General features: G+C 45.9%; 1 protein-coding gene across 1 annotated transcript in view; it reads left to right on the forward strand.

Annotated features, from left to right (window-relative positions):
* LOC135821673 (sushi, von Willebrand factor type A, EGF and pentraxin domain-containing protein 1-like) overlaps nt 1-26785 on the forward strand; it is a 40057-nt gene that overhangs the window by 11915 nt on the left and 1357 nt on the right. The window contains exons 3-8 of the mRNA XM_065334672.1: nt 11103-11261; nt 13674-13853; nt 20753-20911; nt 24921-25112; nt 25528-25728; nt 26483-26668. Of these exons, the coding sequence (XP_065190744.1) occupies nt 11103-11261; nt 13674-13853; nt 20753-20911; nt 24921-25112; nt 25528-25728; nt 26483-26668 (1077 nt within the window). The remainder of the gene's footprint in view (nt 1-11102; nt 11262-13673; nt 13854-20752; nt 20912-24920; nt 25113-25527; nt 25729-26482; nt 26669-26785) is intronic.

Raw genomic sequence — 26785 nt, forward strand, 5'->3', positions numbered from 1 at the left:
TCCTGGACGGTGAGACAGACGTCGAGGACCCTCCGTCATTCGCAACGCTGTCACCTCCAAACCAACTAGTCGCAAGCCCGCGCTGGGCACAACAGTACGAAGTAGTGGTTGCGACTTCGGCGATGATTTGTCTGTCTCACCGTCCAGGAGCGACACTGACTCACGCTGCTATCTGGTGTTCACGAGGTGTTTGTCGCGCTTGAAACGGAGCGTCTCTGTAAGTTTGTATCCCTGGTGATGTTTGTGCCTGGAGAGCACTATATAAGTGGTGCTCTTCAGGCACAATCTTCCTCAGCCTACTCAAGCTCAACTGATGAGGGGTGAATTCCCCGAAACACTGTGTATTGAGCAGGGAGTGGTGCTTTCTTGCAGGTTTGCCGAGTCGAAGGTTCGATGGACTTCTCGTGTGCTCTGGATGGCAGTCGTGAGTCAGTCAAGTGTCAAGTAAAGTCGGCGGAATAGCGCGAGCTCCGGTGTGGGGAGCAAACCATTTCTTACAAATCATCGCCGAAGTCGCAACCACTACTTCGTAATAATAATTAACTCTCTTTATTGCTTATTCTGTTTGGCTCACTCTACCCAGAGATGTTAAGGATCTGACCTCACTCCGCCTGTTTAAGATCCGTGCCGCCCCTTATTTACTACGACATAAATAGCTCCTTATCCCCATGTCCTTTGCGTCTCTGTGTTTTTCATTTATTTTATTTGACATTATATTTCTTTACAGAGTTGTTGTTGCTGTTCATTTTGATACTCTTACTTTTTCCCTCCCCTTACTTTTATTTATCGCCGTGGTTGGCAATCACCCACTCTCTTAACATTGGCGGGTGTTTCCACCGAGTGAAATGTTGTAATAAATAAATAAAAGAGCTTACGTGGAGATAGAAATGTAATTTTTATTTATTTATTTATTCAACATCTCCTGGCCCGTCCGAAGACTGCCAATAAACATGAGAGGTCAGGTGATAGCCAACCACGGCAAGCTAAAAGGGAAAAAAAGAAAGATGCTGTCAGAGAGGGAAAGGAGATAGGGAGAGAAAAAGAAAGGGAGGCACATTAATAATACATGGGATCACTTCGGATGAGACAGTGTGGAAAGCTGGACTGTGAATTTCCTGATATCCTGGCATGTCTTAATGCTAGTAGGCAGGTTAGACCAAAGGGAGTATGCTGAGAAGAAAGGGGATTTCAAAAACAGAGAGGAACTAGCTCGGGGCAGTGATAAGGCATTGCGTGTTGGTCTAGTGGTAACAAACCAGTTGTACTTGGCAATATGTTTCGGGACTTGGGCTAGGAAGATTTTTTGCACAAGGATACAAAGATGCTGCTGATGTCGGGCAAGAAGAGGGTGCGTGGAAGCAAGTTTATAAAGACAAAGGGAGGCAAATGTTTGGTCTTTTCGAAACAGAATTTTCAGAAGCAAGCGTTGATGTACCTCCAGTCTGTGGAGTAAAGTCTGAGACAACCCGCACCAAGCTATATCGCAATAGTCAAATATAGGCAAAATGTACGACTTAAAGAACAATTCTCTGCAGTTATCATTCAAGTGTTGGCAGTGGGGTTGTAGCATACCTAAGGACGCACTCGCACGCTTGCACACAGACTGGACTTGTGGAGACCAGGAGAGTTGGCGGTCGAGAATAACGCCCAGGTGCTTGTGCTCGTTAACAACTTTAATAGGTGTACTATTTAGACCAGGAAAATACAGAAGTTGAGTGGGGGGCGAGGGAGAGAAGAACATGGCCTCGGTTTTGGCGAGGTTAGGCTTCAGTTTCCAGGTTTCCATCCATGTTACTGTAGCGTTGACCCCGGACTGCATGGAGGCCGTGAGGTTGTCTGCCGAGCTGTCGGAGCACATCAGAGCAGTGTCGTCAGCAAAAAGACTTACATTTGGTACAAGGGCTGGCAAGTCATTAACGTACAGTAGAAATAGGAGCGGCCCAAGTATGGACCCCTGGGGTACCCCAGACACGACTAGTAATGGGTCTGATAGGGAGGTAGATACTCTGACAGTCTGGTGGCGGCAGGAAAGATAGGATGAGAGCCATTGCAGGGCTGGACCGTGTACCAAGAAGACGGACTCTAGCTTTGCAAGCAGACCACGATGCCAGACGGTGTCGAAAGCTTTCGCTAGGTCAAAGAACACGATGCCAACATGCCGCCTGAGGTTCCGCTGGGTGTAGATGTCTTGTACTAGACGTGTTAGTTGGAAAGTTGTGGAGTCTCCACGGCAGAAACCGGATTGAGATGGTGAAAGCGCTGGGGTGACGTGGCAGTACAGAGACTCAAAGAAAATACGTTCACAGACCTTGGACACAGCGGGAAGGAGAGAGATTGGTCTGTAGTTGCCAGCCTGAGAGCGTTGGCCTTTCTTATAGATCGGGACGATAACAGCAGATTTCCAGACGGACGGAAATACTCCTGTACGATATGACATGTTAAAGAGCAGGCACAAGGGATAGGACAGAGATGGCGCAAGCCATTTGAGAACCTCATTGGGTATGCCATCTTCGCCAGGGGACTTACAATTCTTCAGGAGTTTGAGGTGCTTACAGACGGTAGCAGTCGTGGTAACGACGCGTGTGAGTGGTGCGCTAAGTTCAGGGGCTGGGGACAGCGATGGAATGACCCAATTCGGATCTTCCGGAATGCCGGATGAAACAAACTGCTTGTTCAGTGTGTCTGCAATCGCCTTCACATCGTGCTGGCGGTTGCCATTGGAGTCCGTCAGGTACTGGATTGGCGCGCGGGAGGTCCCGCGGCACTGGTTGCGAATGAATTGGTGGAGTGATGGGCGATCGGGGGAGGAGAGTGTTGCAGAAAGAGAGTTTAGAAAGGAGCGGTGTGAGGTACGAGAAAGGTGCTTGACGAAGTTGCGTTGAACTCGGTAAGCCTCCCGGTTAACCGGCGTTGGGAATTTCTTGTAGATGCTGAAAAGATCACGCTTGCGCTTCACTTCAGATACGAGGGACCGTGTCACCCATGGGGGACTAGATGTCGAGGATGTTGGGTTGGAATGTTTCCGGTTGTTGTAGCCGATAGCAAAGTTAGAGAGGTGCTGTTGGAACCCTCGTTCAAGGACGGCTGCAAAGTGATCTACCGCGGCGTCAACAGTTGGAGAGCCTTCTGGTTGCAGAAACGACCAGTCGTGGCAGGAGAAATCAGCGTTCATAGAGTCCCAGCACTGAGAGGGAACTCGACGGAAGCGATATGGGAACGGTTTGCGAGAAGGAAGTGGCAGGTCTGGATCCGAGGGCAATGAGACGGCGAACTGGCATGAAACCATGAGATGGTCCGAGGAGCCAAGAGCGCAAGCTGTGTGAACGTCCGTCGCCAGCAGGGGTTGGTTCGTGAAGACAAGGTCTAGACATGACTGTGTTCCGGAAGATGTTGTGTGCGTTGGACTCTGCACCAGCTGATCCAAACCGAAGCAGGTAAGGGTGCGAAAAAGTGCCGCCCCAGCAGGACACGTTAAATCCGATGGGCACCACCGTTTGTGCTTACTGTTGAAGTCCCCAGCCATTATGACATGGTACGATGACATGGGAACGGTTACCAAAGCACTAGCTAGCATATCACAGAAGTGGTCTATTTCCGTGGTTTTGACTGAGGGCGGACGGTAGGTACAGCAGACGAGGATGGGTGTCGGGGAGCCTAAGATTGGGTGAAGCTCAACCCATACGGATTCACAGGTCGGACGAGCAAGGTCGTCGCGAACTTGGACTCTTCCGAAGCGATTTTGCCGGACAAGAATCGCAACTCCACCATATCCTCTGGTTGCCGTACCGGATTTGTTATCATGAGGTGGTCGGTCGCGACGAAATGTGGTATAACCGGAGATGGTGAGCGCTATGCTTGGATTTAGCCATGTTTCATTTAGACAGATGACATCAGGTTTGTTGAAATCAGCAATGACAGACAGTTCGGCAGATTTGTTAACGATTGAGCGGCAATTTACGGAAAGCAAGGTCAGTTTACCCTGGCAAGGGGGGAAGTAGGGCCGAGCCAGTGGATTCAGCTGTGGTCGCGCCATCATGCTGAGCCTGAGGAGAGGACGTTGTTTGCCTGGTTGGCATTGCTGGTGTCAAAACTGTCCGCGGCAAAACGCCAGGGCCTAACCGTGTGCGAAAGAGCATCCGGCCAGAACCCTTTGTCACCGACTGTGTTCTCATCAGCTGCCTCGACGGTCACCCGTGCGTAGGCAGTTCTGAAGTGCTTGGATGCAAATATGACACCTTCCTGAATCTGCACTCCTCGGGCAGAGCACCATTCAGCAATTGATGATGCGGAGCAGTGTGGCTGCACGTTGCCAACGTAAAACACTTTGCGTTTGGCCCGGGGTGATGCCGTGAGGTCTACTGCCGGCTCGCTATCACGAGCCGGCTTGGTGTAGCGGGATGTTTCCACCCGCCTTGTTATGCTTTGAGCTAGCTGGGACTGACTACTAGTATCTGCCGCGTGCCTTTGTCTCTGGGCGGCTCGAGTGCGTCTGCCCTGGTGTTCCTGCCATTCATGTACTTGTTGTTCAGTATCGGTGGACCTACGGGATGCATCCAGGCCTGCTGCGGGGCTGGAGCTACGACTTGTAGTAGTGCTGGACCTACGGGATGCATGCACGCCTGCTGCGGGGCTGGAACTACGACTTGTAGTAGTGTTGGGTTGTGGCACACGCGTTTCTCCTGGCAGGCTGCCACTGCCGGCGTGTGTACCGTACGTTTGTACAGACCTGCCCGTTGTGGTGCTGAGCCTCGCACGTGCACTTGCAGTTTGTGTGGCGGTTCCTAGTACTACGTCGCTGTACTGGTGTGGCATGGCGTGCTGTGTGTGTACGCTAGTATCTCGCAGGTCAGCCATTTCCCGCCTCAGCTGTTGAATTTCAAGCTTCAAGGAAGCAATTTCATCATCTCTTCCCACCCTAATTGCCACTATTTCTCTATTCAGGTCCATTATTGTCGAGGACAATGCGGCCAAAGCAGTCGTGACATGTCCTATACCGGTCATACCTTCCAGGATGGGGTGGGACCCAATCCCCTCCTTCCGGAGCGAATCAACGCAGTAAATAGAGTAAGCTGCGCACTCAATACAAACACCATTAACAAATCTTGTTTCCATGTATAATTAATTAAACTCGGATGGAGAGCCAAGGATGAAAATTCAAAAAGAGGACCAAAAGTTTACAAGTTATTCGTTTTGTCCAACACTAACGGTTATAAGCAGAATACAGTTGAGTCAAAAATGTGCAACAATTAGCACAAACCTAACTGATGAGATCCTGACATTCAAGGACCTGATGCTTAGCTGTATCACGTCTAGAATGCGCAAACTAGCAGCCTTCCAACTTGGAAGGTTCTAAGTTATGAAGTAACGTAAGAACGGGGAAGGTGAGCGCACTCTAGACGGAAACAAGCTAAACATCACAGCGAACTGAACATCAGGTCGTTGAATGTCATGATCTCATCAGTCAGTTTTGTGCTAATTGTTGCACACATTTTTACTCAACAGTATTCTGCTTATATTATAATAATATTGGACCTTTCCGAAACTGAGCCTTCCAAGTTGGAAGGTTGTTTGTTTGCGCCTTGGAGAAGTGTTGGAGCTAGGTGTCAGGTCGCCGAATGTCTCAGTACTCCTTGTCAGATTTGTGCGATTTTGTCGCACTCGCTGACTGTATAAGATCTGGTTACGTTGGTGGACAGTTAGTCATAACTCGTAACATGTTGTCCTTCTTCTTTTCACAATTATTTAATTGGCTCACCATCCGAGTTACATTTTGCACACCTGATGAGCCGTGATGACCTATACGGCGAAACGTACGTCGTGTGGAACTACTTGTTACTGTACATAACTAGTCCATCATACATGATAGTGGAGTTCAGTAGGATTTTGGCGTTTTGGTTTGTCACAATTCGTCTTTGCTTTGCTTCCCCTTTCTATGTTTATTACATAACCTTGAGCCTCCCAAGTTGGGTGGTCTGTTGCTTTGCGTCGTCGAGTTGTAGTAAGGCCGGTATGTCCAATAGTCTTACTAGTTTCGTCATCATCCAGTAACTTTCGGCATTCTTTGTTGCCGTGATGCGTAGCTCGTGCTCTTCTTCGTTGCGCTTTCCTTCCCCCCTTGGACCTTTCCGAACCTGAGCCTTCCAAGTTGGAAGGTTGTTGGTTTGCGCCTTGGAGAAGTGTTGGAGCTAGGTGTCAGGTCGCCGAATGTCTCAGTACTCCTTGTCAGTTTTGTGCCATTTTGTCGCACTCGCTGACTGTATAAGATCTGGTTACGTTGGTGGACAGTTTAATAGTCATAACTCGTAACATTTTGTCCTTCTTCTTTTCACAATTATTTAATTGGCTCACCATCCGAGTTACATTATAACCGTTAGTGTTGGACAAAACGGAAAACTTGTAAACTGTTGGTCCTCTTTTTTTAAATAATTAATTGTTCCTTGAACTTTTTCGTGGCCATGTCTTCAGATTGATTACTGGCAAATCAAAATGAATTCAAAACTCAATATAAATACGCACGATGCAAGATGATTTTTTGCGCATGCGCAAAAATATGTTAACACAGAAGGCGCATGCTCTGTTCCCAACAAACTCTCACGCGCTCATTATTCTCCGAAGTCGACTGTTCCTGATTTCAGTTCTTGCTTTGTCCACATTGGCAGTGGATTTCTTTCTCAACCCACCCACCCACTCCACTATTGTCATCATCATGTTTCCTGTTCTAGTTCTCTCCTGTCGGTATCCATTATCATACCGGCCTACAATAACTACACCGATGCCGTCTACCGGCGAAACTCTGTAAATACAATGAGGGGAGTCAACCTTGCTTACCAGGCTCCTCATACGGCTCATTCAGCCTCTCACACTCGGACGGCTCACTCAGCCTCGGCTCACTCAGCCTCTCAATACGGCTCACTCAGCCTCCCCAGCCGGGCCCTGCCCGGCTGCCTCCATACGGCTCACTCAGCCTCCGCAGCAGGGCCCTGCCCAGCTGTGATACACACACATTCACACAGCTCTAAGCTGTCACTCACTCGGAGCCTGGCAAAGCAATTGACAAACCCTCCTATTCCCCAAACTGGTTGCTCGTTTTGTGAGTGCGGCATGCATATGCTTGTTTTAATAGTAACTTAGATCTATTTTGCGCTAAATATGGTCTAAGTTACTACTAAAAGGTCTTTTATTGAATGCACAAAGCAATGGCGATGTGAATGCAAGGAGAGCAAAGAATTCAAAAAGTGAACAGCAAAATTGTAGCAAAATTGAATGATAAAAAATATGAATAGCAACAGCAATGCTAACGCGAGTTAGCAACCAGCCCAGCGAGCTGGCCCGACCTGCGCGCATGCATGAGTCACATGGGCACGTGCCCTTCAATATCCTGTACAATGTCTCTTGCATGTCATTGCTGTTTTGACTTTCGAGCGTGCAACTAATATTACTTGCGGAACATGTGTTCCAAAACAATTTCCTTACTTTCGAGCTTGCATTCTCGTATCTCTACGCTTCAAATTCAGACTTTAATGACGCTTCTTGGTGCCTGAAACAATGGCGCCGTCTACAGTGGAACGTCGACTGTGGACTTTTAGCTTGCGCCGGCATCAGGTTTCCTGAAGTACCTCCACGCTTCAAATTCCGATCTCACCGACCCTGTTTGTGCCTTGAAACAGTGTCGTCGTCACCAACCAGCGTCCAGCCTCTGCGGAGCTCCTCGCTCTACCTGGCTCCGCCCCCCGCCTACTGCGAACGCAGCGACGGCCGCCACGCAGCACCAACACTGCAACAGCAGGCGCGAGCCTGACGATCGTAATGGGACGTATTCATCCATTTCCCGCCGTTAGGTTTTGCGGGGCAAGTCCACTACAACCGTACACACTGTAATACCAGCTCTGCATAAAAGGTCATGAACTTTGTACGGTCATACTCATAAATGTACTAGAATGGGTTGTACCTGCCAAAAATGGGGCAACTTGCCCCGCAAAAAAGGCGACGGCCATCTTCGATGCATACCTCCCATTCGTATCCAGAGAGGCGAGTTTGTGGACTTTGGTTTTCTGTTGGAAGTTCAACGCGCCGCGTCCACAGGCCGTCAACAACGCCACCCAGCTTCTCCTCGCTCTACTTGGATCCGTATCGCCGCTCGCCGCCAGCAGGCCGGACCCTACTGGGAGCGTGGTGCAGTGACGACCGCCATATGGAGCACCAACAGCAGCTGAACCTGACTGTCCTACGGGCCGGGCCCTTCTCGATCGTGTCCAGAGAACTGAGTTCGTGGACTTTGATTTCTTGCTGCCCGATACAGTTGCAGTCAGTTCTAGTGCAGCTCCGGTAACGTTCCAACTCCGTAGCCCTGGTTGCTCTTCCGGCGCACTAGCATTTATTTGGATCCGAACCCAGAACTAATTACTTGTTGTCGTAGGCTGCATGACTGTAGGACTTGGGTTGAGGCCTGGACAGTGTTCATGAATGGTCTGTGTTCCGCTGTCCCTCAGCTCGTTTCACGAGTGCCTGTCGACGTATCTGGCCACGATCGCCGCGGTCAATCGCCAGTTAAAGTTCTTGCCCGAAGCACAGCCAGGGTGTCACAACCCGGCAAGAATCTGGACGTTATCAATACTCAATCCGCCGACAGAACTGTTTCGTCCTTTGTGGACTCATCAGCGCAGCACAGAGGAAATGAGGCCGAACCTGATACAGTGATAGCAATGGAAAATCCAGGTTATCAGCATCAACTTGTGGCAATTCCGCTTCACTACGTACTGGAACAGCACGGCCCGCCTGCCAGCAGTGCAGCTCAATGCACCCGCCAGCATTTCCGTGCGCATTTAGTCCAGATTCGCATCACGTACCGCAACCGTATGCCGCCACTACGAGTACGGCGCTTGCACGTGTCAGCTCAGGCAGTGCTGCCAGCAGTGCAGCTCAGTGCACCCGCCAGCATTTCCGTGCGCATTTCGTCCCACTCACCAGTCCAGATTCGCATAATGTACCGCAACCGTATGCCGCCACTACGAGTACGGCGCTTGCACGTGTCAGCTCAGGCAGAGCTTCCTCCAGTGCCGACTGGAGCACCCCAGGGCTAAGTGTAAGGCCTAGTCAGAAACTGTGTAAGCACTCAGTTTCTCACTTCTCTAACTTACTGGACTCATATCCTGATCCTATGCCCCGGATGTATGTTGCACATGGTCGTAATTGTGGTGTTGTAGTAGGTTTCATCGGCAACCACTCAACTAACTGAGATCCACCGAACTTAACACGGTCACATGCTAACCCAGATTACATTTCTGCTCAACGATCCGTTTCTTGCAGCAGGCTTGAAACAGCTGGCCCATGTTCTGCACCCCCTTTCCCGTCTCTGTACTGTTCCGGCGTAGATGCGGTTCCTAGACGAACGGAAAGTTACACACGACAAACCATTTGTAAAGGCCGGAGGGTCAAAGTGTCAACGATTACATTCCAGCAGACCGTATCTCTCCACAATGTCACGATTGCCAATGCTGCAAACATGATAAGACAATTACTCGCTTGCTAAGCTCAATGTTAAAAGTGCATTCTGCCGAATTCCTGTCCGCCCGGAGGAGTGGCCCTTGTTGATCCGCTGGCAGGATCAATACTTTTATGAGAGTGTCCTGCCCTACAGACTGTACTACGCTCCAGTTCAGCTATATGGAACTCTGTCGCATCCGCCAGTGAATGGATTATGTGTGAGCAGTTTGCACTCCCTCGCCTGTTGCATTACGGGGAATACCTCATCTAACATTACTCCCTCAATGCATGCTCTGGACTTGTGTTAGCTCGCCAGCAACTTGCTACTCGGCGGCGTGCGTTTATATACCTTGATGTTTCTCTGGCGTCAGCAAAAGTGCTTCCTCGATGTATGCTCTGGACCTGTGTTAGCTTGCCAGCAACTCGGCGCCGCGCGTTTACATACCTCGGTGTTTCTCTGGCGTCAGCAAAAGTGGAGGGTCCAGCCCACGTCCTGACGTTTATCGGCGTCATCCCGGACACCCGCGCGCTAACATCAGTCTGCCTAAGGACGAACTTGCCAAGCTTCGCGACCTCCTACGGGCCACTCTTCACACAGCTTCAACTACCCAGTGTCAACTCGAGTCTCTTCTCGGAAAGCTCTCGTTTGCTACAAGAGTGATAGTCCCAGGACGCACATTGCAGATTGTGGCAGCTTCAACTACCCAATGTCAACTCTAGTCCCTTCTGTGAAAGCTCTCGTTTGCTACAAGAGTGATAGATCCAGGACGCACATTGCAGATTGTGGTCACTTGCCAACTGGTACGGGCAGCCGTATTACCTGATCAAGCTCTCCGAAGAGTGCCTCGAAGATCTTCGTTGATGGCCTGAGCTCCTGGATTAGTAGAACGGCTCGTTCTTCTTCCTACACCCTAAGTGGACGCCGTCCCCCGACTTGCTGCTATTCACTGATGCAAGTGGTGCACTTGGCTGGTGCGCATACAATTGCGACCGGGGATAGGGCGATGGACAGTCAATCAAGCAGACCAGCAATCGCAAAGAGTGGTTTGCAATTATGGCAGCCAGCGGGCACCTGGGAAAGCTAGCGGCATTAGCTGCGAATGCCAATCGATCGGCATTTACAGCAACTGCGAGGATAGTGCTCATCAGTTGTGGCTTTGGCCTGGCGTTGTGGAGTTTGGATTGAGGTGTTTTCCTTTCTTCCTCTTCCTTCCCCTCTTTCTTGTCCCTTTGGTTTTTAGCTTTTTTATTTTTTCACTTTCTTTTTGCTGTCCCACCCATGGAAATATCTTCCCGGTGGGTCTGGCTTATCGCCTTCGAAAGAAGTGAATAAAAGAGACATAATAATATAACCTGTCTTAGGAGACTACCTGTCTTTCACAACTATTTGCTCGTGTAGGAACTGTTCTGAAAGCGAACATTGTTTCGCAATCACCTGTCTTGCATGACAGCTGTATTCTGCCCATCTACTACTACTGATGCACCATTTTTCACAGACTTTTCCCCATCGTGCCAATTTCACATTGTGGAAACTATATGTCCAAACATGCAAAATTTGCTTGTGGCTAAAAACATGCGGCAATGTCATGTAAACACTGCTGTGGGTCGCACTGTTTCAGATTTCCTTGTCAAGTATGGCTGCGGTGACTGGTCCAGCTGGTCAGAATGCACAGTGACCTGTGGCGGAGGAACACAAACAAAAACTAGACGATGCGTATTTGCGAATGGAAGTTATGATGACCTTCAACCCCAGGAGTGTAGTACACAACAGTGCCCAGGTAATCAGTTCACATTTCTAGTTTTCTACATTGTATGGATGTGTGTTCCATGCTAAGGCCTTTTCGTAAGCAACATAAATAACAGGTTTCAACTTAACAGAAAAAGTGATGACCTTTAGTAGCCACGTGCTGAATACACATTGATCGATCGACCTACTTGTTGAGACAATTTCACGATGGCCTATTTACTTTAATTTGAGACAACATTGGTTCCTATCCGCATTTCCAGGAGTTTGCTTTTCTCAACAAGTCGTCGAAGTCACTCGGATGAATTTTTAGTCATGGCCCAAGAGTGGGTCGGTGCCACGCGATTTTCATCAGATGGTGAGAGAAATCCCATGGCAGATCAAAGAAATTATATTCGGGGGGCATGAAACAAAGAAATTATATTCGGGGGGCATGAAACAAAGAAATTATATTCGGGGGGCATGAAACAAAGAAATTATATTCGGGGGGCATGAAACAAAGAACTTATATTCGGGGGGCATGAAACAAAGAAATTATATTCGGGGGGCATGAAACAAAGAAATTATATTCGGGGGCATGAAACAAAGAAATTATATTCGGGGGGCATGAAACAAAGAACTTATATTCGGGGGGCATGAAACAAAGAAATTATATTCGGGGGGCATGAAACAAAGAACTTATATTCGGGGGGCATGAAACAAAGAAATTATATTCGGGGGGCATGAAACAAAGAACTTATATTCGGGGGGCATGAAACAAAGAACTTATATTCGGGGGGCATGAAACAAAGAAATTATATTCGGGGGGCATGAAACAAAGAAATTATATTCGGGGGGCATGAAACAAAGAAATTATTATTATTATTATTATTAATTCAACATCTCCTGGCTCGTCAGAAGACTGCCAATATATATGAGAAGTCGGGTGGTAGCCAACCACGGCGAACTGATATTTATTCAATTATATTCGGGGGGCATGAAACAAAGAAATTATATTCGGGGGGCATGAAACAAAGAAATAATATTCGGGGGGCATGAAACAAAGAAATAATATTCGGGGGGCATGAAACAAAGAAATAATATTCGGGGGGCATGAAACAAAGAAATTATATTCGGGGGGCATGAAACAAAGAACTTATATTCGGGGGCATGAAACAAAGAAATTATATTCGGGGGGCATGAAACAAAGAAATAATATTCGGGGGGCATGAAACAAAGAAATTATATTCGGGGGGCATGAAACAAAGAACTTATATTCGGGGGGCATGAAACAAAGAAATTATATTCGGGGGGCATGAAACAAAGAAATAATATTCGGGGGGCATGAAACAAAGAAATTATATTCGGGGGGCATGAAACAAAGAAATTATATTCGGGGGGCATGAAACAAAGAAATTATATTCGGGGGGCATGAAACAAAGAACTTATATTCGGGGGGCATGAAACAAAGAACTTATATTCGGGGGGCATGAAACAAAGTCTGGCCTACTGCCTGTAAGTGGTGCTGGTGCTTCAATATCCTGAACCCTGTTCTCTGTGATTCAATATCCTGAACCCTGTTCTCTGTGATTCAATATCCTGAACCCTGTTCTCTGTGATTCAATATCCTGAACCCTGTTCTCTGTGATTCAACATCCTGAACCCTGTTCTCTGTGATTCAATATCCTGAACCCTGTTCTCTGTGATTCAACATCCTGAACCCTGTTCTCTGTGATTCAATATCCTGAACCCTGTTCTCTGTGATTCAACATCCTGAACCCTGTTCTCTGTGATTCAATATCCTGAACCCTGTTCTCTGTGATTCAACATCCTGAACCCTGTTCTCTGTGATTCAATATCCTGAACCCTGTTCTCTGTGATTCAACATCCTGAACCCTGTTCTCTGTGATTCAATATCCTGAACCCTGTTCTCTGTGATTCAATATCCTGAACCCTGTTCTCTGTGATTCAATATCCTGAACCCTGTTCTCTGTGATTCAACATCCTGAACCCTGTTCTCTGTGATTCAATATCCTGAACCCTGTTCTCTGTGATTCAATATCCTGAACCCTGTTCTCTGTGATTCGATCGAGGATAATATTATTTTTTGTAAGCCAGATGATAGTTGGACGTTTCTTATCACTTTTTATACTTTCGCCGCTAGAATATTTCTTCCACTTAGCAGCCAGTTTTCCAGATATCTCATAATTATGGTAAAACTGTAAACGGTCAAGGTGTTGCAAGGCGCAGCATTTCTTATCATTTTGAAATGGACAGTACCGAGGTCACCAAATGGGCAAATTTGTAGGGAAGCACATCCAAAAATGCAAGTTCCACTCTGTGCAGAGATTTTTCATTCTGGCTCAGGACGGTGATTTCGGTCCGCATTGTTGGACTCCTATTCTCTTTATGGATGGATTTCCCCAAGTTGCATATCCTGTGTGTTGTTTCTATTTTCATTTTTCAGGCTGGAGCGCGTTTAGTGCAGTTACGCCGTGCATTGTATGTGGTGCTCAGCAAGGAAAGCAACTACATGCCAGAAAATGTCTTTTGACGGGAGTTGATGCAGACAACGAATGTGCAGAGTCCAGCTTTGATTGGAGAGATTGCAATGAACAAACAACACTGGGATGTACATTAATGCAAGGTGAGTGAACATGCAATGTCAACATTGCAAACAATATTGATACCAGCAAGGGTACATACTGTAAAAGCAGAACATTTCGGTGGTGTTTTATTTTCGGTAACTTCGGTGCCCACAATTTTTACCGAAAATAAACGCACCGAAAATGTCGGTACTACCGGTACTGTGTACATTTAGTACTGGTACACTTATCTGGAAAATGGGTTTTACCGAAAATTTCCCTCCACCGAACCGCCAATTTTGGAGAATACCGTCCTAAAATATTACACAACCGAAAATTTCTGCTTTTACAGTAATCAACAGTGCCGGTGCAACTCGATGGTCCCCCGACCCAAGGCTGTCTTGCAGTCCATTTTTGCGGCATTTTGACCCACTAATGCCATCAAGCATAGCATGAGATCAAAGTACCATTAACCTGGACATCGTATCTACGATAGTCAAAGTAGAACAACTGGCGATAGACCCATGAATCCTGAAGCTGATAAACTCGCACAGTATCTACAAAACTAGCGTGGGGAAAGCATGCATACTTGATCAAATTTCTGCCAAAGAATGCCACAATACAAGTTTTCGCCGTGAGTGAACCCATCGCGGCTCAAGATAGGAGTTGTACACTCTTGGTTATGAACTCTTGATATCAGTTGGATTTGGTGATAAAAAATTAGCATCAACTGTGCTTGGTCAGTATCGGGTTAGGAAGTCTCAGAATGAGTTACAAATCCCAAGCTGCTTGTCCACTTGTGTTTGTGTGTCTGTATTGGGTTGGAATTATGTTTTGAGGTCAACAAATGCCTGTGTAGTCTGGTGTTGGAACTATAGTCACACTCACAGGGGCGTCAGAAGGTATTCTTGTGTAGTGCGGTCAACCGTGAGAGGTGCATCTTATGTAGAGGGTCAACCGGCCCTCCGTGGAAATTTGTGTAATCTAGAAATTTATTATTAATGGAGTTTTTAAGCCACATGGTGTCTTGGACTAGAATGGCTACCGTCAATATGGTACAAGTAGTAGGCGCAGCAGGCCCGATGCCCTTGCTGGGTGTTTGAATCCTTTTCTGTGCTAGATCCTGTAAAACAATGTATTTTTAGGGGAACACTGACAGTGATATATTCCCATCCTCATCTTTGTGGTTCATAATGTAACTGAAGAATGTCATCCGATGCACCATGACGATGTGAAAGGAGATTTAGGAATTAAGCAGTCGTACTAGTCCTACTATGTTACTGCATAGTCTATGCCAAGAGGTGTATGCATTTCTCAGTTTCTTCTGAACACCATGGATAGGTAAAATTACCCACACCACGTGTATAGTGGCAGATGCCAGCTTGGTTGTGAGGAGAATAAAATAAATAATAAAACAGAAGAGGTTGGTGCGACTTCGGCGATAGAAGGGGAAGGTTTTGTTTTTTCACGGCTGAGCGTAGCGAAAGAGTGCAAAAAACGTATTTTTCACTCACAAATATTTTCGTGCATTTGCTCTTGTTCTGCGCAACTCCGTTGAACCTGCCATCGTGGTCTTTGTTTTCGTGAGTGTGATTGCTCTGGTAGACCACTACCCCATGTACTGAACAGTCGCTTTGTGAGTGAAAAAGTGTGTTGCTCCCTAGATGGGAGCTCGCGGCTTTTCTGCCGACTTGAATTCTCACTTGACTGACTCACGACTGCCATCCAGAGCACACGAGATGTCCATTCCGCAAACCTGCAAGAAAGCACCACTCCCTGCTCAATACACAGTGTTTCGGGGAATTCACCCCTCATCAGTTGAGCTTGAGTAGGCTGAGGAAGATTGTGCCTGAAGAGCACCACTTATATAGTGCTCTCCAGGCACAAACATCACCAGGGATACAAACTTACAGAGACGCTCCGATATATATGTTGGACTCAGTAGAGCGTCCAGCCCCTATATGATGTCCAACCCCTATATAGAGTCCATTGGTCAAAAATCCACTGTACAGAGTCCAAACTTGGAATCAACTGTGAGCTCAAAGTTTAGATGAACATCACTCCCTGTATAGAGTCCAGCCAATTGGCTTCACCCCTATATAGTGTCCATTGGTCCAAAATCAACTGTACGGAGTCCAAACTTTGAAATCAACTATAAAGAGTCTTTATCATATGTAGACAACACTTCCTGTATAAAGTCCAGCCAATTAGGCATCCCCTATCCAGAGTTCGAAATTAGACATAGGATCTGCTGTAAGCAGTGAATATTAACCAGAAAACGGCCTCTCCCTTTAATCCTTTACATCATTCACTTCTCAAGATAAAAAAATTATTGAAGCGCCACTGCAGCCACTTCATTACATGAAAAACCCTACAAACACCATCCTCAAATCAAGTGGTCTCTTCGCAGACGCTGCAAATTACAATATCTCAATCATGTAGTGTTGCCAAATTATTGTGCACGCACACGCACACACACACACACACATTCACACACCCACACAACGCCAAGAAAATACCTAGAAAAAAACAAGAATCGAAAGATAATAATGGAGAGCCAAGGATTAATTATTTGTTTTCAAATTATTGTGCGTGCGCACACACACACACACACACACAAACTTATGCAACGCCAAGAAAACACCAAGAAAAGAGTAGAGACACAATACACACGCAACTCCAACAGCCATGCAAACGTCCACCCATTTACACGTAAAGTCAAGAGGGATAACAAATAGTTATACGAAACGAATGCATACGTGGCCGTGGGCGGATGCACGCACGTTTACATACATGTACATGTAGTAGTGTAAGAGAGTAACATAGTGCAGTAGTCAGCATAATACTAGCACATGCTGAGACTCCAATAGCAAGCTTCACCATTGCTCATGGCCATGCAAATGTTCAGCAGCACTCAGTTCCGCAAGCTTCCGAAGATCAGCACACCTGCAACAAATAGATAGCACAAGGATACGCTTATTACCGTAATGATGCATGGGAGCACACAACTACCAAGTTCTCAACGAATGTGATGCTCAATGAAAATCCATCCACTCAAAGACTTGTGAACAGGTGACGGTGGGGACAATAATCTATTAGTAATACGAGGAATAAGATCGTTTGTGCACACTCAAGACGCACAGACACACCACCATACAGGTAGTGTACACAGCGTTTCGTTTTGAAATGAGATGATTTGAACAATCTGTACAGCGTTGCCGTCAGTCAGTCTTCCCCGAGATGGAAATGCAATGATTTGTTGTCACCAGGCAGTTTCACTGACACAGTGTCATGTTTGTCACATCAAAACGGTTACTTCATGGAATACGAGTACATGTATTAGCTTGAGAAGCTTTTTCTTGTCATCGGCATACAATAAATCCTCCTACTACTACTACTAGTACACTGGCGCTGCGTCTGTGGATCCCATTGTATTTGACATCATACTAGAGCCTAGTAGAGGAAGAGTGTCGTGGAGTTCACATAATTATCATAGGGATAAAAATACATTTTTCATGAAATAAAATAATAATTGATGATATCTAGACGATCGTATATGATTGATGCAAAGTCCTTACAGTCCTTGAGGACTATTACGAAGTGGTTGATTACTTTTAGGGCATTCATTCAAGCAACATCAAACAAACGCGATACGCTCCTTGAAAATGGAAAAAAATTCAAGCATATTACGACAGAACAGCAGACCAATCGAAACGAGTAAAAGCTTCCTTACCTCAGTCATCGTCCTGCCATGTAGCTGGACAGCCTTTTGACACGGTGGTACAGGCAGCTCTTTTCCAGACAAACAGGATATCCTTGTGGCGTCGAACGAAAGAGAGTGTCAGTGTATCTGACGTGCTGAACTTTTCTCGTTCTCCGCTTTCTGCGTAAAGTTTCATCCCTCGCTCTGATGAAACCGTTCAAACGTCTTACTGGCAGCGATGGCCAGCCAAACAGGGATCCTTGTGGCGTCGAACGAAAGAGAGTGTCGGTGTACCTGACTCGTCAGATTTGAACTGTGCTGAACTTTTCTCGTTCTGCAATTTCTGCTTTCATCCCGCGCACTGATGAAACGTCTTCCGAGAACCACAAGACGCTTTCCAGATTTGATTTTGAACGTCTCATTATCCTCCTTGGTTACCTCGAGACAGATTACTGTCAGCAACTGCACAGCAGAACTGGCAGCCATGGCTGAAGTGAAGAAAGGAATGCGCTGCCACGAGGCAAGCAAAACTGAAAAGGTGTTTGTTCTCTTTCGGGCACAACACACAGGACGGCGTGACTGGATAAACTGGACTCCTGGACCGTGAATAGGGGACTTGTAGAAAAAGTGTACTCCTTATAGGGGATTGCGCGGCAGGATGAAGCTGATCAAAACTGAGTGGACTCCTGGACTCTGTATACTGTAAAAGCAGACATTTTCGGTGGTGTTTTATTTTCGGTAACTTCGGTGTCGACAATTTCTACCGAAAATAAAACGCACCGAAAATTTCGGTACAACCGGTACTGTATACATTTAGGTACTAGTACATCTACCTGGAAAACGGGTTTTACCGAAAATTTCTCTCTACCGAACCGCCGATTTTGGTGAATACCGAAAATATTACACCACCGAAAATTTCTGCTTTTACAGTAGTGGATTTTGGACGAATGGATATATGTAGGACTCAGTATAGAGTCCATGCACTATATGATGTCCAGCACCCTATATAGAGTCCATTAGTCCAAAATCCACTATACAGAGTCCAAAAGTCCACTCAGTTTTGATCAGCTTCATCCTGCCGCGCAATCCCCTATAAGGAGTACACTTTTTCTACAAGTCAAGTCCCCTATTCACGGTCCAGGAGTCCAGTTTATCCAGTCACGCCGTTCTGTGTGTTGTGCCCGAAAGAGAACAAACACCTTTTCAGTTTTGCTTGCCTCATGGCAGCGCATTCCTTTCTTCGCTTCAGCCATGGCTGCCAGTTCTGCTGTGCAGTTGCTGACAGTAATCTGTCTCGAGGTAACCAAGGAGGATAAGGAGACGTTCAAAATCAAATCTGGAAAGCGTATTGTGGTTCTCTGAAGACGTTTCATCAGTGCGCGGGATGAAAGCAGAAATTGCAGAACGAGAAAAGTTCAGCACAGTTCAAATCTGACGAGTCAGGTACACTGACACTCTCTTTCGTTCGACGCCAAGGATCCCCTGTTTGGCTGGCCATTGCTGCCAGTAAGGCGTTTGAACGGTTTCATCAGAGCGAGGGATGAAAGCAGAAAGCGGAGAACGAGAAAGTTCAGCACAGTTCCGATCTGACGAGTCAGATACACTGACACTCTCTTTCGTTCGACGCCACAAGGATACCCTGTTTGACTGGACAAGAGCTGCCTGTATCACCGTGTCGAAAGGCTGTCCAAGTACATGGCAGGACGATGACTGAGGTAAGGAAGCTTTTACTCGTTTCGATTGGCCTGCTGTTCTGTCGTTATGCTTGAATTTTTTTCCATTTTCAAGGATCGTATCGCGTTTGTTTGATGTTGCTTGAATGAATGCCCTAAAAGTAATCAACCACTTCGTAATAGTCCCTCAAGGACTGCAAGGACTTTGCATCAATCGTATACGATCGTCTAGCTATCATCAATTATTATTTTATTTCATGACAAATGTATTTTTATCCCTGTGATAATTATGTGAACTCCACGACACTCTTCCTCTACTAGGCTCTAGTATGATGTCAAATACAATGGGATCCACAAACGCAGTGCCAGTGTACTAGTAGTAGTAGTAGTAGTAGTAGTAGTAGTAGGAGGAGGAGGATTTCTTGTATGCCGATGACAAGAAAAAGCTTCTCAAGCTAATATATGTACTCGTATTCCATGAAGTAACCGTTTTGATGTCACACACATGACATTGTGTCAGTGAAACTGCCTCGTGACAACAAATCATTGCATTTCCATCTTGGAGAAGACTGACTGACTGCAACGCTGTACAGATTGTTTAAATCATCTCATTGCAATTTAGTTGCAGTGGAGTGAAACACTGTGTACACTACATGTATGGTGGTGTGTCTGTGCGTCTTGAGTGTGCACAAACGATCTTATTCCTCGTATTACTAATAGATTATTGTCCCCACCGTCACCTGTTCACAGGTCTTTGTGTGGATGGATTTTCATTGAGCATCACATTCGTGTGTGCGCGTTCACAATAATTTGAAAACAAATAATTAATCCTTGGCTCTCCATTATTCTCTTTCGATTCTTGGTTTTTTTCTAGGTATTTTCTTGGCGTTGTGTGGGTGTGTGGGTGTGTGCATGTGTGTGTGTGCGTGCACAATAATTTGGCAACACTACATGATTGAGATATTGTAATTTGCAGCGTCTGCGAAGAGACCACTTGATTTGAGGATGGTCCTCGTAGGGTTTTTTCATGTAATGAAGTGGCTGCAGTGGCGCCTCAATACTTATTTTTTATCTTGAGAAGTGAATGATGTAAAGGATTAAAGGGAGAGGCCGTGTTCTGGTTAATATTCACTGCTTACAGCAGATCCTATGTCTAATTTCTAACTCTGGATAGGGATGCCTAATTGGCTGGACTTTATACAGGGAGTGTTGTCCACATAAAGACTCCTTATAGTTGATTTCAAAGTTTGGACTCCATACAGTTGATTTTGGACCAATGGACTCTATATAGGGGTGAAGCCAATTGGCTGGACTCTATACAGGGAGTGATGTCCATCTAAACTTTGAGCTCACAGTTGATTCCAAGTTTGGACTCTGTACAGTGGATTTTGGACCAATGGACTCTATATAGGGGTTGGACATCATATAGGGGCTGGACGCTCTACTGAGTCCAACATATAATCAAACAGAGTTGCCAGTTTAATATGTGCATGTTTATCTTCTGATGAAGGTTTGCTGCATATTAGTACCCGCAAAAGTGACGACCACCATTCATCACTATGAGCATGCCTCTGCTTCTGTACAGGGGTGACATTGGCAGAAGTACCAGAAAAAACTTGTACAGATATAGACGGCAATCTCACGTATTCTCTGACACACCGGAAATGCATGGATGAGCTGAACACATCAGTATCGTTAGATGTTTGTCGGCGAGAAATTGTCCAGTTGTGCTCACCCATACATGGTAAGATGTGACAGAATTAGTTTCATCTTGTTTGATCTCCATGTCTGGGTTGACCCCTCAGCGGCCTTAACAGTATAGACATGTACTCTGAGATCAATTCACCAATGTACACTAATGATTATGTGATATCTGACTAATATCATTGGCTGTACAGTGTGGTTTTCAAGCAAATGCTGCAAAGCTAACCATTCGTTCTCGTGTCAATTCTCGATTTTCAATTTTGCCATGTGAATGAATTTCCCAACTCGCTATCCCAATACAGGGGACGTCTTTTGGATACAGTTTGACGGGAAATGGTTGTTGTCACACCCAGCAGCCTTCCTTTCACTATACCGCTGGCTGAATTCCAATTATCGAGGTTTGTGAAGTATTTGTCTTGTGCCGCTAGCAATCTTCAGATGTGACGTTAGACGTTCGTGATGATTTGTTGGCTTTCACTTGGCGTCTACTTTTCACCTATCTTTGTCACTACCTCAGTACCATTTGTGACGTGTAAACTAGCGCAACCTATTCTTGTGTACCTCTCCTTCTCATTGTGAATGATTTAGCACTTGTGATAGTTGTGTCTGGTAGGGTTCAGAACACCTCCATTCTGCACTATTCCTTTTGTGTTGATATGTCACATATGTGAGTTAGTTGAGTGTTTACACCTCAGTACGCCAATATCTTTTCTATAAAATAGCATTATTCAGCTAAACCCCTTCATTCAACAACTGCTTCTCCTCTGATGAGTTCCCCGTTACTATCTCTATGGAACGAAACAAGACTTGTCAGGAGTACTACTACTTGCTTTCGTGGAGTGTGGCTGGTGAACTGTTCGTGCTGTGATCTGCAAGCCGCGTCGTATGGTCTCGTCGGGTCAAAATGAAAAACCTACTACTACTGTATTTGACGGACCTATTGAAGATGGCACAAAGAATCATGACTTCTCCTGGACCAGGAAATCTGCCATTGACCAGAGGAAGGATTTGATCTGCTGCTTGGATTTTAGCGTTAGACGCCAACCTTGTAGTCAAGATCAGGATGGATACGTCGCCTCAGCAGCCCACAGTTCTATGTCACACCCAGCAGCCTTCCTTTCACTATACCGCTGGCTGAATTCCAATTATCGAGGTTTGTGAAGTATTTGTCTTGTGCCGCTAGCAATCTTCAGATGTGACGTTAGACGTTCGTGATGATTTGTTGGCTTTCACTTGGCGTCTACTTTTCACCTATCTTTGTCACTACCTCAGTTCCATTTGTGACGTGTAAACTAGCGCAACCTATTCTTGTGTACCTCTCCTTCTCATTGTGAATGATTTAGCACTTGTGATAGTTGTGTCTGGTAGGGTTCAGAACACCTCCATTCTGCACTATTCCTTTTGTGTTGATATGTCACATATGTGAGTTAGTTGAGTGTTTACACCTCAGTCCGCCAATATCTTTTCTATAAAATAGCATTATTCAGCTAAACCCCTTCATTCAACAACTGCTTCTCCTCTGATGAGTTCCCCGTTACTATCTCTATGGAACGAAACAAGACTTGTCAGGAGTACTACTACTTGCTTTCGTGGAGTGTGGCTGGTGAACTGTTCGTGCTGTGATCTGCAAGCCGCGTCGTATGGTCTCGTCGGGTCAAAATGAAAAACCTACTACTACTGTATTTGACGGACCTATTGAAGATGGCACAAAGAATTATGACTTCTCCTGGACCAGGAAATCTGCCATTGACCAGAGGAAGGATTTGATCTGCTGCTTGGATTTTAGCGTTAGACGCCAACCTTGTAGTCAAGATCAGGATGGATACGTCGCCTCAGCAGCCCACAGTTCTATGTCACACCCAGCAGCCTTCCTTTTCACTATACCGCTGGCTGAATTCCAATTATCGAGGTTTGTGAAGTATTTGTCTTGTGCCGCTAGCAATCTTCAGATGTGACGTTAGACGTTCGTGATGATTTGTTGGCTTTCACTTGGCGTCTACTTTTCACCTATCTTTGTCACTACCTCAGTACCATTTGTGACGTGTAAACTAGCGCAACCTATTCTTGTGTACCTCTCCTTCTCATTGTGAATGATTTAGCACTTGTGATAGTTGTGTCTGGTAGGGTTCAGAACACCTCCATTCTGCACTATTCCTTTTGTGTTGATATGTCACATATGTGAGTTAGTTGAGTGTTTACACCTCAGTACGCCAATATCTTTTCTATAAAATAGCATTATTCAGCTAAACCCCTACATTCAACAACTGCTTCTCCTCTGATGAGTTCCCTGTTACTATCTCTATGGAACAAAACAAGACTTGTCAGGAGTACTACTACTTGCTTTCGTGGAGTGTGGCTGGTGAACTGTTCGTGCTGTGATCTGCAAGCCGCGTCGTATGGTCTCGTCGGGTCAAAAGGAAAAACCTACTACTACTGTATTTGACGGACCTATTGAAGATGGCACAAAGAATTAATAAGTACAATAGTACGTTTTGTTTGACACGTGCATTCGGGTGCCAGAGGGTTCTTCCTACATATCGGCTTTAACAATGCCAATGTTCAAAATATTCATACATACTTCCATGTAGGGAGCAACACACAATTCCCTTTTCCTTGGTTTGAGGAAAATATTCAAAATGATCGAATCTACTTGGTCCGGCTCATCGCAATTGTCGCTTATCTCTCGCCATTAAGAACAGGAGTTTTTTTACCGCTCTGTGAAATTTCCAACAGGCATAGTGAGGAAGCATGATACATGAATACTCTCCGCCACAAGAAAAAAATTCAGCAATGGAATCAGGTGAAGCGAGTCGAAGAAAGGAAGCAAGGTAAGCAAAATGCACGAAATAAATCAGCGAAGAAGCGCGTTCTTGCACTCACACTAGTAATACAGGTCCAGAGTTCATTCAACTCTGCATCTATCGAGCTGCGCCGTTATATGGGCTGACATTTGTGTCTAGCTGCTAGCTGGCGTAGACTGGTAGAGTATCTTTTGCGTTCTCAGCCTATCCTATGGCAGCAATGGGAAAGAAACAGTTGTGGCTGTCACTTCGGTGCTTGAAGGAACCGTGGGCAGTGTGACCTGTGTGTCACCATAGTGTGTTTCAACAAAGCCTTCGACGCTGGCCATGACTCTTGTAATACGGCTGCTAGGTCCACCAAGAGAAGGAACAACCAACACGTTGGCCGGGCGCATCGCATCAAAAACACCTTTCTTCTTCAGCATGACGCTCATACTCCTCTTCCGTGCACGCGTGCCTGTCACGCTCTCCAGGCCAGGATGTCAGTTGCCCCGGCTACAGTTCTGGTCCTCGGGTCGCTGCGCTTGGCTTTTGGCAACACAGACAGTGAATGGCCAGATTCCCACTTCCCAAAAACTCAAATACATCGCGATTCAAAGCGCTAGTCGCGATCATTTTTCTTTGGTGCCTCCTTTGATCTTGCCATCACGATCTCCCAAGCCAAAGTTCGTTAGATATCGTGATTGGACTGGGTTTTACCTGTCAAAAAGTGCTTGGGGGATAGGCGACAATTGTGATGAGCCGGACCAAGTATCTGATTATGTGGCTAATTACTTGGGTAGAAAAAAATGCTGTAGTAAAGACTGTGTGAAAGAGGCAGCAAATTTTTGTTTGACACATGCACGGTTCGGGTGCCAAAGGGTTCTTCTTACATATCGGCTTTATTAACAATGCCAATATTCAAAGTATTCCTTGGTTTATTGTGTGTTGCTCTGTACGTTGGAGCTTTTGCTATTCCTGCCGACTTGAATTCTCACTTGACTGACTGACGACTGCCGTCCAGAGCACACGAGAAGTCCATCGAACCTTCCACTCGGCAAACCTGCGAAAAAGCACCACTCCCTGCTCAATACGCATAACTTGTTCCAACTTGAAGGAGTGTCAAGCTTCCGCTTTCTAGATGCGGTTCTATATGAACTACGGGAAACACCATTCTCTTAACACTGCGCCAGGTTTGAACGGGTACATTGATGAATCGTTCACTGTGTACCCATGAATATGTTATATTTCTTTGCAACATATTGCCAGCTCAAGCGATAGGAGAATGTGCTAAGCCAAGTGACCTAGCTGATGGTGCGTACCACTATGTAGCTAGTGACCGAGTTGAATATGTATGCAACCATGGTTACAAGATGGCGACCAATGAGACCGATAACAACTTGCACGTCAAGAAATGTATAAATGGAGAGTGGATTCCAGACACAGTGATGTCATGTGAACGTAAGATTAAAAAGTCCCATTTGTGCGTGTGCATGCATGTATGAATGTGCGTGTGAGCGTGCGTTTGTGCGTGCGTGCGTGTACGCGTGTGTGCGTGTGTGGTATGTGTGTGTCTGTCTGTCTGTGGGGGGGGGGGGGGAGCTGTATCCCTGTTGCATGCTCGTGTTGATATACATCTAGCATCATCAGTTGCATTGTCTGACTGGTTCATGAGATGTGAGGGACCCAGGTATTCCCCTGATTTTGCTGTCAAAAGTGCTATAGTCCGCAGTTTGGGCTGAGAATAAGCATGATTGTAGAGACGGTTTTAGATAGATGGGAGGGACAATCTCCGCTCTTGTCATGTTATTTGTCTCTTTTTATCATACCTCTCTGGCTGAGAAAACTAGCTTGTTTCTCTCTGCTTTACTCCCAGCTGTGACATGTCCCGATGTAAAGGATATACTGAATGGAGATTTATCCGTGGATTCAGCGTATCCAGAAGGCCCACTTCCCTTGCACAGCACTGTTATCTACAGCTGTCACAATGGCTATGAGTTTTCAGATGGAACCAAGGTTCTTACTAGAGTTTGCCAAGCCAATGGACATTGGTCCGGTCAACAGCCAGCGTGCGAGGGTAAGACTGTTACTACATGTACATGTACGTCCTGTACTTAGAATTTGTTCGAGTCATTTCAATAAAACCTTCGTAAAAATTGCACTTCAGCTGATTCTGTTCGTTTCAATCCTTGGGCACGGTTAGGTAGAAAGACATTTATTAGAGACGGAGAGACAGACGAACTAAAAGACTACATTATGGAAGAGAGAGATCGAGTGGGAGTAAGTATGGGGTGCTTCCAGGCCAGCTTGGGAAAGTTTGTAGATTGTGCGGGAGGAAGTCCCTAACATATCGATCAATTATGAGGGGAGGGGTGTCCTTTTTAAATTGCTCTGCTAGCAGCACATAAGGGGTACTGAAGCCGGTGTGGATGATCAGGCTTTGGCTGGATGACTTTTCACTCAACATTGTCATCTGTTGCCTGTGGTGGAGGCATCAAACATTTGAAACAGCGTGCCTAGTTGTCAATAGCATTCACGTGTGCTGTACTGGTCAGATCAGTTCTACATGATGTGCAATGTGCCTGCTCAGTGGGATTTTTCGAAAGGCTACCGTGAATCTGTAAGTGCACAGCTGGTCTGCTCTGCACAACTCGACGGCTTTGCCAGCCGCTTATCTCATGGAAACACTTCTTCAGCCAACCAAACTCATACTCGAGAATGCTCAGATCCTGTTCGCTTCATTCATGTCATCCTATGAAAGTTACTGTTACCAAAATTTTCTGTCATGTTATTCAATTTCTATTTGTGTTGCTTTTTTGTACTCTTTTCAGGAGTTTCATGCTCTGAATACACTGCTCCGGAACATGGTTTTTTGCTTCAACCTCAGCTTAAATACCAGCATCCATACACTGTCCACATTGCTTGTGACTGTGGCTACGCACGTCAAGGTCTGTCGTATAGTGAATGCTTGAGCAATGGCTTGTGGAGTGATGCAAATACACCAATTCAATGTATGGGTAAGTGTTAAAAGGTGAAGTGAAAAGCAAATGCAAAGCAAGCACCAGAGAAACATTATAAGCATTCCCTCTCTTTCTTTCTGTTTTTCTATTTTCTGCCAAATTCTAAACATAGCG

The sequence above is a fragment of the Sycon ciliatum genome, chromosome 7, assembly GCF_964019385.1.
Source record: "Sycon ciliatum chromosome 7, ocSycCili1.1, whole genome shotgun sequence".
NCBI classification, from domain to species: Eukaryota; Metazoa; Porifera; class Calcarea; order Leucosolenida; family Sycettidae; genus Sycon; species Sycon ciliatum.